The 11262-nt window shown below is 28.2% G+C and overlaps 1 protein-coding gene across 6 annotated transcripts in view; it reads left to right on the top strand.

The window, feature by feature from the left end:
• LOC124431654 (E3 ubiquitin-protein ligase MARCHF3-like) overlaps positions 1–7577 on the top strand; it is a 14853-nt gene extending 7276 nt beyond the window's left edge. For 3 of the 6 annotated variants that reach the window (XM_046979798.1, XM_046979799.1, XM_046979797.1), the window contains 3 exons: positions 4837–5011; positions 5753–5943; positions 6422–7577. In XM_046979798.1, the coding sequence (XP_046835754.1) occupies positions 4837–5011; positions 5753–5943; positions 6422–6581 (526 nt within the window). In that variant the 3' untranslated portion in view covers positions 6582–7577. Of the gene's footprint in view, positions 1–1661; positions 2295–3477; positions 4013–4836; positions 5012–5752; positions 5944–6421 lie in introns of those variants that run through there. The other 3 variants (XM_046979802.1, XR_006944053.1, XR_006944052.1) reach the window with 3 other exon arrangements.
• Positions 7578–11262: the final 3685 nt, after the last annotated feature.

Raw genomic sequence — 11262 nt, forward strand, 5'->3', positions numbered from 1 at the left:
AAAGTTTTAAGAACATAGTAGATTTGCAGGCATCGTATAATATATTAAACTTAACGGATTATTTATTGGAAACATATGCACGCGAACTCCTTAGAACATTCTGAGAAAATTTTCTGGAGGTCTCTTTGATATAAATCAATTTTCTTGATTTGCCAAAAAGATAGCGGTTATCATTTCACGGCCCATTAAAAATTTAACGCTATGCAATATATATTGGATGGATAGGTTGAGAAACACTGTATGTTCATACAGGTACGTACAACAGTATTTCAGATCTATATCATATATATTCATATATATTAAATATACGAATATATTACTTCAAGCGAATAATTTTACGTGAACGTTGAATACGATTTGTTCTTTTTTTTTTCTTGTTTTTTTTTTTTTTTTCATCTAGATTATTAATAAATCCTTGAAGATAGCCGGACATCGTCAAATGTTTCGAAATAGTTATCGGCCGCCATGTCAATGGATATACGTATCGAGGGATTTCTTCGATAACAACAACAACAAAAAAAAAAAAAAAGAAAAAAAAAGAAAAAAGGCAAAAAAGCTAAAGAAAAAAATAATGATTGAATAAAGAAATAAAGAAATAAAGAAATAAATTCGAAGTACGATAGGCGTTGAGTTGTCCTTTAAAGCGGAAAATGACACGTCATTGAAAACAAATTCGTTCTACATGTCAATCGATTACGATGAACGTCAACAACGAGACGAAGACCGTACACTCGGTACTTACGTGGAGGAAATAGGTTAGGAACGAAAAGGAACAAACTGAAAAGAAAAAAGCAAAAAAAAAAAAAAAGTAGAAAGAAAAGAAACGGAAAATATTTTTACAATTTAAAATCAATTGTAAAAATTAATTCGATAAGGATGTCATTTATTAAAATGATATTGACGTATTACGAACAGAGCCAAACGAATCGGAAATCATTGCATCGACGACGAGCAACGAACAGCAATCGTCGCGGACGACGTTGACGGAAGATATCATCGAAAAAAATATTATCAGATCGACAGAAGATACGAAAGAAAACGACGACGGTACGTTTATGTTTATTTTTTTTCTCTTTTTTTTTTTTTTTTTAGAATATTTTTCAAATCTATCTGAAAAAATTTTAAATGTATTTTTGTCGATATAATAATTACTATTCTCTGATGATTCGGCCCAAAAGAGTACAAGTCATTAATTTTTATCAAAACGTGATAAGTAGGCAAATAATATAGAAAGTAATAATAATAATAATAATAATAATAATAATAATAATAATAATAATAATAATAATAATAATAATAATAATAATAATAATAAATAAATAAATAAATAATAATTCTGTGATCGATCAATTAGGTCAATATTATTAGAATCTTGTTTTATTGATCGTTAATAGTACATTTTTAATATATAATAAGAAAGGACATAACAGGATTAAATAGAATTGAATAAGATTTAAGAAAAGAACGAATACTATCGAATATGAACGAATAAAATTGATTAGGATCCAATAGAATAGAATACGAATCGAATAGGACCGAATAGGACCGAATAGGACCGAATAGGACCGAATAGGACCGAATAGGACCGAATAGGACCGAATAGGACCGAATAGGACCGAATAGGACCGAATAGGACCGAATAGGACCGAATAAGACCGAATAAGACCGAATAGAACCGAATAAAGTCGAATAGAATCGAATAGAATTAAATGGGATCGAATATATTAGAATAGGATCAAATAATCACAATTAATGGATTGTTCAGATTTTGTGAATAATTTTCATCACTCAGAGATTGTTATTAGTTCTTTGAATGAATTTTTTTCTTTATATTTTTTTTTTTTACCTACTACCTATGGATTTCATTTCTTTCTCTTTTTGACATTGATAAGTTCCATCGATACTCCTTCCTCTCTCTCTCTCTCTCTCTTTCTCCCCCTCCCCTCAGATAAAACTTATCAATCTATTTCATAAGAAGTCGTTATATATATAAAAATATCCTCTTAAAAAAACGTTAAATTAATATACCTAAACAAAGTAACAAAACGTAATTATTTTATTTTCAAAAGTGACTCAATGAGCGATCAAATCTAATAATAACGTCTAATAATTTCATACAGTCATCAATAAAGAAATATTTACGTTTTTATTTGTTCAATTAATATTAATTTATTATTATTTATTAATTGATCAAATTTAAATCCTTTATTATCAGCGTACAAAGATGTATCTATGTACGGTCTGTCGCAGCGAATGGATAAACAATAAAATTAAAACGTCTAAGATCGATCGTGGTACGTACACACAGCGTCCAGATAATTTCAATTTATCAACCTGTCCCTTTATTAAATAGCCCCGGTCTCCTCTACCCTAATGTATCCTACTATCAGCGTTTCTCAACCTATTATTTGGGTTCAGGAAGAAGGCAGTTCAATTAATATCCCGTTTCTCGTTTAAAAAATGTTTTTAATAGATCCCTTACAATTATACCTTTTATCTTACGATTAAATCGAGACAAATAAGATTTATTTATTTATCTGATTGATTATTTATATCAAAAAATTCTCGTCAAATTTTATCGCTATAGTAATAGATTTGAAATAATAATATATGAATGATTTCGATTTAATTGAGATCTGTTATAAATATATTGATACAAATTTTGATCTGAATGTATTATTATAGATTACAGAACAATGTAAATTTGTTGTTGGCTCGTTCAAACTTGGAGAGTGGGGGGACGGGGGGAGGGTGGGGGGAGTGGAGAGGGGAACAAAGGAAGAAAAAGAGAAAGGTTGAGAAACACTGTTCGATATTGCTGTCATATGCTTATGATACCTGGGTTATACATTGTAAGTCCAATTGGACGGAACGTACATTCATACGTTATCAACATTCACGTTGAAAATTTTAACGCCTGATATTAATAAAGGTTGCATGTTCACTTTTTGTTCTATATCCTCGTATCATCATCGGAGTATCATCGTTGTCCGTGTATCCGTATAAAAATATACGATACGATCTCTGTCATCAGGGATTGAACAACGCAATAACGTCGATAGGACACGACGAGGATATGTAACATGGACCCTTTACGTTACATTATTAATATCATATTATAATCCGATAAATGTTCCTTCGTATGAAAAAAAAAAAATAAATAAAATAAGAAAAAAAAAGAAAAAAAAAGAAAAGAAACAAAACCAAAATAGCCGATATTATATACATTTTTTTTTTCTATTTTCTTTTTTTTTTTTCGTTCTTTTTCATTTGGAAAATTCATTTCAAGAATTTTATTTCATAGAAAGAAAACATCGTTCGAGATTTTTTTGCTTCTTTTTTATTTTTTTTTCCTTTTTTTTTTCCCAAGCTTTTCATATACATACATACATACATACATATATATATATATATATATATATATATATATATATATATATATATACATACGTTTATAAAATTTCTTTTGCATTTCAGATTCTCGCTCGTCGTCAGAAGACATATGTAGAATATGTCACATGGGTGATGGCACTTTACTAAGATCTAATAAGAATCAATCGTGTTGTCATACTGAGGATAAACAAAATCGAATGCCTACGTTCTCTTCCTATTCCTATCTTGGTCCTCTTATCTCCGCCTGCAAGTAAAACCGCCTTGCTAGAGATCCTTTCGTTGTAATTTTCTTGTAGTATTTTTTTTTTTTTTTGTTTTTATCATTTCTTTCATTCTTTTATGTTCGTCTTTCCCTTTAATCCCACCGTCGTCGTTGTCGTCGTCATAATAATCATCAACATCATTATCATCATCATCATCATCATTATCATCGTCGTCGTCGTCGTCATTATTATCACTACACATTCGTCGCCATTAAACTCTCCTTTATTCGTTCTCTTCGGTGTATCTCTTAAGAGAAAAAGAAAAGAAGAAAAAATGCAATAAAAGAAAGAAAGAAAGAAGAACAAAAGATTCCAATCGAAGTTCAACGTCGAATCACATTTAGTGTCATTTTGAATTCATTGGAACAAAAAAAAAATATTTTCTTTATTTATTTATTTATTTATTTATTTACTTATTATATATTTTTAGATATAATATATATATATATATATAAAAATATAAAAAAAATTTTATACATTTATATATTTTTCATTTATTTACTTATTTACTTATTTATTTATTTATTTATTTATTTATTTTTTCTTTTCTTTCTTCTTTCTTTTTTTTTTTTTTTCTTATTGAAAAATAATTCGATTTATTACGTCGAAATAGCGGATCGGATAATTTCTTCAAATCTTCAAATATTTCTTGTCGAAAATTGATATTTAATAAATCGAATGGAAAAGAAAAAAAAAAAAAAAGAAAAAGAAAAAGAAAAAGAAAAAGGAGAAGATAGAGAAACAAAGGAGGCGTATATAAATCTTTGGGATTAGGCGTTACAGTTTGATATTTCATTTAAAAGAAAATATTAAAAATTATATAATTATTACAAACATTTGATATTCCTTCCTATTCGGATTTTTTTTTTATTTTCTTTTAAAAATCGTCTATCTAAATGTTTCAAAGCAATTATGTCGTTACGTTTTTTTTTTTTATGATCGCATGTAACAAGTCATAAGATTGAATATTTCATTTGAAGTTTTTCTCATTCAGTTTTTCCATATTTTTTTTTCCCCTTTTTTATGTCAAAAGAAAAAAAAAAGAAAAAAAAAAAGAATTCCCTGCGCTTTGGATTTTTCTTATTTTTTTTTTGTTTTTTTTCTTTTTTTTTTTTTATTTTCTCCAAAAAACTCTCATCCATCAAAGAGATAAAAGGAGTAATAATATTTACGATGGCAGATGTCGTGGTACCGTTGGTCTTGTACATACGGATTGTCTTGAAAAATGGCTGACGGAGTCCGGTAATTCTAGATGCGAATTGTGCGGTTACAAATATGTTACCAAGAGAATACCACGTCACAACATTTGTCATAGCGTTTTGATATGGTTCAAAACGGTGATTGCTACCCGTCAGGTATGTTACCAATTTAAAAATCGAAAAAAATTGTATAATATTGTCCCCTTGATAAAACTGATAAAATATCAAAATGATAATATCCATGATATTACATATAATTACATATATTACATATCCATGATATTAAATATATACATATATTATATACATATATACGATATGTATATTGTATGTAATACTATTTTTATTGTATATAATATTGATATATGTTTATTGTATATACGTGTATATATTACATATATGCATTATATATATATATGTTATATAATATACATTACTAATATTATTATATATAATATAATTATAAATACATTATTAATATTATATATTATATATTATATATAAATATTATATAAAATGTATATTATTATCAAACTATATCCTATGAAACATCAATTAGCCATGAAAAATTATTAACAATTATTAACAATTATTATCATCTTACTATTTTCGTTTCTTACGTTACACTTAATAAAAAATTTCTGAATAAATTTTGATTTATCATTAATATCTATTTATCTTATAAAAATAATCTATAATATAATGATGTTAAGAATTTTTGAAATTTTCAAAATATTCTGCTCGTAAGAAAAACATTTTGTATACGTTGCTATATATATATGTATATATATAATGTCTTAAAATATATATGTATGTATATATATATATATATACATGGATAGATCAAGATTTTGTCCATAAAATTTTTCTACCATAAAATCCCTTTTCCAATTATAGATGCTCCTTGATGTCCTATATCTTTTAGTGACAACTCCATTGGCACTATTCGCTTCTTACATTTGCGTATTAGCGTTGAAATTATTAATAGAGAGGGGCTTTTATCAGGTACCATGGGTAATCGTCGCCATGTTACCAACCTGTTCTCTCACGCTAGTTGCTTATTGGGCTTGGTTAATGACTTTAGGAAGGTAATATAACGCGAAGTTTACTGCATACTTATGCATATATACATTTATACCAGGTACATACAGAAAAAGATACATCTACATATACGCACACACACACACACACACACACACAGATATACATAGAGATACACATACATAGATATACATAGAGATACACATACATACATTACTCTTACTCACTATTATTATAAGATTTATCATGTAAATTTACGGCAATAGACCTTCTTAACATATTCTTTATTTTCTATCCCTTATTCTTACTTTCTCCCTTTCTTCCTTGTCATTTTCTTCTTTTCATTTTTTTTTTCCTTTTTTTTTCTTTCTTTCTTTCATTTTTTATTTATTTCTATCTGCTTTATTTCCTTCCTTCCTTACTTTCTTTTTTAGTTTTTCTCCTTTTTTTTTTTCTTTTTTTTATTTCTTTATATCCCTTTCTTTCTTTCTTTCTTTCTTTCCGCCTTAATCTTTTATTTTTCAGATTACACGTTCGCCGTTGGCGTCGGTATTGGAGGAATAACTTCGTCGTACGTCTTATAGAACCGGAGGACATCAATAACGTCGCGAACGAACAAAGCATTGAGTCTACAACGATCGATGATTTTTATCAGGAAGAGTCGAGAATGAACGATAGACGATAGATTAGTTCGAGTCTTCTTAACGAGCGTTGTTCAACGTGATCTACGATGATGATCCGACACACACACACACACACATACATATATTACATACATACATACATACATACATACATACATATATACACATATACAAAGCATATATATATATATATGTATATGTATATATATATGTATGGATACATATACATATTTCGATATGGAATCGAATGAATGGATGGATGGACGAATGGACGGATGGACGTAGGCAAGAAATATTCGTAACTTCTTGTTTTCTAAGAGGGACAGGTAGTTTAGCGTAGGTATCGATATGCTGAAACTACATCATTTATGTCTTTCGAACATCCTTTCGTAAGATACTTCTATCGTTGTCCTCAACTCTGCTATCTTTTTTTCAATTTGACATGAGATAGAACGGGTTTTCAACGTTCACTCTTCTATATCTTTTCTTTTTCTTTCTTCTTCTTTCTTCGTCTCTCCTTCAACCTCTCTTTCTTTCCCTCCCTCTCTCTCACTCTCTCTCTCTCTCTCTCTCTCTGTCGCTCACTTTCTCTCTTTCTCTCAATCTCTCTTTCTCTCCCTCCCTCTCTCTCTCTCTCTCGCTCACTTTCTCTCTTTCTCTCTCTCTCTCTCTCTCTTTCTCTCTTTCTTTCTTTCTCTCTCATTTTAATCCACCTCCATCGTTCCTCTATCTAGCTAAGAAGCTGTTTCTTTATCAAAGCCACTTCGTCACGATATAATAACGTCGTAACTCTTATGATCGATCGAACGTAGTAACAAGAATAGGGCGGTACGTCGTATTCAAGGATTTTATCTTTTTCCATGCCATATATTATTTCAAGTGTGCAACATGCTAGACTACGAGATCACGTGCGAATAAAAAACAAAGGGGGAGAAAAAAGGAAAAATGATATCGAAAAAGGTAGGAATGAATCAAAATAAAAGGAGAATTAAAAGAAGAAGAAGAAGAAGAAGAAGAAGAAGAAGAAAAGAGAGAGAGAGAGAGAGAGAGAGAGAGAGAGAGAGAGAGAGGGAAAAGAAAAAAGGAAGCGAAATAAATGACGAAAAAAGCAACAACGACAACGATGACGATGACGATGACAACGACGATTACAACAACAACAACAACACTAATAAAAACAAAAAGATATAACGTATTTTTCATCAATCCGCCGAATAAAAATTTCAAAAGGGATGAGCAGTGGGCATAAAGAAAGGGAAATCCATCCCTCTACAAAAAAAAAGAACAAAACGAAAAAGAAAAAAAAGGAAATGAAAAATCACGGAATTATCTCCAATACGAGATCACGTTCGAATGAAAATTGATGAGTTTTCGAATTGATTGGTCGGAGGAACGATGAGATGGGGAGGGGGAGGAGGGAGGGAGGAAATGAAATTTCGAAACGAATCGATGTTGGATTTTTTTTTTCTTTTTTTCTTTCTTCTCTCTCTCTCTCTCTCTCTCTCTCTCTCTCTCTCTCTGTCTCTGCATATTCCTACAATTTCCATGAATATCGTTAAAATTGAACTATAAAAATCATGAACGTTTGACTTTATTGAATTAATACGTCAAAGCAATGGATTCATTTCTATCGTGACATATCATAGAAATTTTCTAATGATTTGACCTATGTCATCCCTTAACCCCCACCCACCCCCTCTTCCTCTTATTCTCACTCCTAATCGTTATCCTATTCGTTAAATGTGTCATAGGATGATCTCTTGTTAGATTTAATTCGTCATGTTTTCTTAACGCGTATGACGAAATGAAAGAGTGAAAAAAAAAGAAAAAAAAAAAAAAAAAAAAAAAAAGAAATTCATCGGACAAACGAAACCACGACGAAAATCTTTCAGTATTTTTTCTTTAAAAGAACTATTTCAACGTAAATTATCCTTCGGACGAAATTTCGAATCTGATCTTGATCTTTTTATTCTTTCCTTTTTTTCTTTCCCTGTTTACGTTTTTTTTTTTTCTTTTCGCTTTTTCCTCACCCCTCATCATCCCTCTTCCCACCCCTCCCCTCCCTGTCCTATCTCGAAACTATAGAATGAATTTTTGATTGATAAAACGTAACGTAGATGTTACATTATGTTATTTATAGAGGAACGATCTGTTATTGTCAAATCGATTCTATCGGAGATCGAGATTTAAAAAGACCAAAAAAAAAAAAAGAAAAAAAAAGAAGAAAAAATATTGCGTCGATTTTTTCTCAATCCAGAAACGTCTATGTTATCTCGATTTTATTTCAGCTTTGCAATAATTTTTGTCCTCCTTTTTTATTTTTTGTTTTTTATTTTTTAGATTTTCTCTTTTTTTCAATTTTTAAGATACAATTATTTTCCCGACACAATTCTCAGATACACTTTTTCTTTTTTTTTTTTTTTTACGATTTTGTTTTTCACATAGCAATTTAAAGAAAAGCTTTTATAAGAAAATTACGAAAGAGGAAAGATATCAATTGAGAATTTTCTTTAAAAAAAAAAAAAAAAAGAAAAAAAAAAGAAAAAAAAAAAGCCTGCCATCTTATCGACCGGAAGTTGTATGTAAGAAGAGAAAAAAAAAGAACAGATAATACACAACATTTGCTTCATTGCATTGGAACGTCGTTAATATTAAACCATGTTAATGATCCCAATGAATATTCCTACTTTATATTACAATTATCCTTTATTACACTCTTCCCCCACCGTAATTATCTCCCTACATTTTAATATAATTTTACAATATTATAATTAATATTTCCTCGGAAAGAACCTAACAAAAAAGAATTTCTTTTATATTCAGTCACGGTTTTACGTATTGTAAACCAAATCTAAATGCGAGGTAGTAAATTTTTTTTTAAACATTCAAATATCCCTAAGCTCCCCCTTCTGGCATTTCATTAACGTTTGAGGTGAGTGTGTTACAAAAAAGAAAAGAAAAAAAATAGAAAAAAAAAAAAAAAAAAAAAAGATAAAAAAAATTTCTTTTGACGAGTTAATAGTACTTCCTCGGATGTACCTTTAAATTAAACCATTTCTTTCCCCCCTCGCTTGAAACTGTCCTACTCGCTTCATTACCTTGGAATGCTGATATTATCGAACCTGTTAATGATTACACGAAGAATATATTTCATTTTTTTTTTTTTTTTTTTTTTAATTACAAATATACACGCTCGTACAATGTTACAATATTGTAATTAATATTCTTTGAAAAAGGAATGGACAAATAAAATTTTCTCTTTTTTTCTTTTTGATCCATTCGCTCTCATGTATTATATAAAAAAAAAAAAAAAAAAAAAAAAAGAAAATAAATGAATAAATAAATCTAAATATCCTTAAACCTTAATTGATATCCCATCGACGTTGAAAGTGAAATATTTTAGAAAAAAAAAAAAAAAAAAAAAAAAAAATAAATAATTAATACGATCGCCGAACAATTATAATACAATTAATATTTCACGTAAAAAAGGAAAATAAAAAAATTATAGAAAGGAAATAATATAATTAATGTAAAATTATAATGCAATTAGTATTTCCTAAGTGAAAAAGAAACATTCAAAAAAGATTTTTCTTTTTTTTTTTTTTTTTTTTCTTTAATTTATTGCCACATTTATTACAAACAAAATTTAAGCATAAATCGGCAAATTTCTTCTAAACAATAAATCTATCTAAGCCCTCTGTTATTGGATTACAAAAATATATTACCATTTGGATATATTACAAAAGGAAAAAAAAAGGAATATTATAATTAATAAAAAATTATAATGCAAGTAATATATCATATGAAAAAGAACGAAAAGATCTTTTTTCTTTTTTTTTTTTTTTTTGCTTAATATTCATTCGCTGGTTACATGTCACGGTAAAAAAAAAAAAAAATCTAAATTCGAATTAATAAATTTCTTAAACGTCAAATATCCCTAGATTCTTTGGCATCTCATCGATATTGAAAATGGATATATAATAAAACAAAAAAAAAATGTATAATACAATCAATTTTTCTCATAAAACAAAGACAAAACAAAAATATTATTTAATATCCATTCGCTGCTACGTATCACAAAAAAAAAAAAAAAAAAAAAAAAAAAATAAAATTTAACATAAGTTCTAATAGAGAATTAATTAAATTTCTCTAACCTTCAATTAAATAAATATCTCCTAACTTCAATTTCCTGCATTCGTATTGACATTAAAAGACGAATTTATTATAAAACAAAAAACATTTTTTAAACGCAATCAATATTTTCTATGAAACAAAAACAAAACAAAACAAAAAATATTATTCGACGTACGTTCGTCGCCGCGTATTACACACAAAAAAAAAGGAAAGAAAAAATCTAACGTATAATATATATATATATATATATATATATATAATTTAATGACACAACTAATATTTCCTATAAAACAAACAAACAAATAAACAAAATTTAATAATGCAATTAATACATCCTATTAAAACGAACAAAAGAAAATTTAATAACGCAATTAATATTTCCTATAGAACGGACAAAAAAGAAGGGAAGAAAAACCAAGGGAAAAAAAAAAAAGAATCAAACGTAAGATCTAACCGCAAAATAAGTTAAATCTCTCGAAATCTCAAATATCTCTTAACCAATCTCTCTGGCATGCCCGTCGGACATTAAAAAAGCGAATATATTATATCGAGAAAGAACGAGAGAAAGAAAAAGGGAAAAGACAAGAA

This window comes from Vespa crabro, chromosome 22 (assembly GCF_910589235.1).
Source record: "Vespa crabro chromosome 22, iyVesCrab1.2, whole genome shotgun sequence".
Classification (NCBI taxonomy): Eukaryota; Metazoa; Arthropoda; class Insecta; order Hymenoptera; family Vespidae; genus Vespa; species Vespa crabro.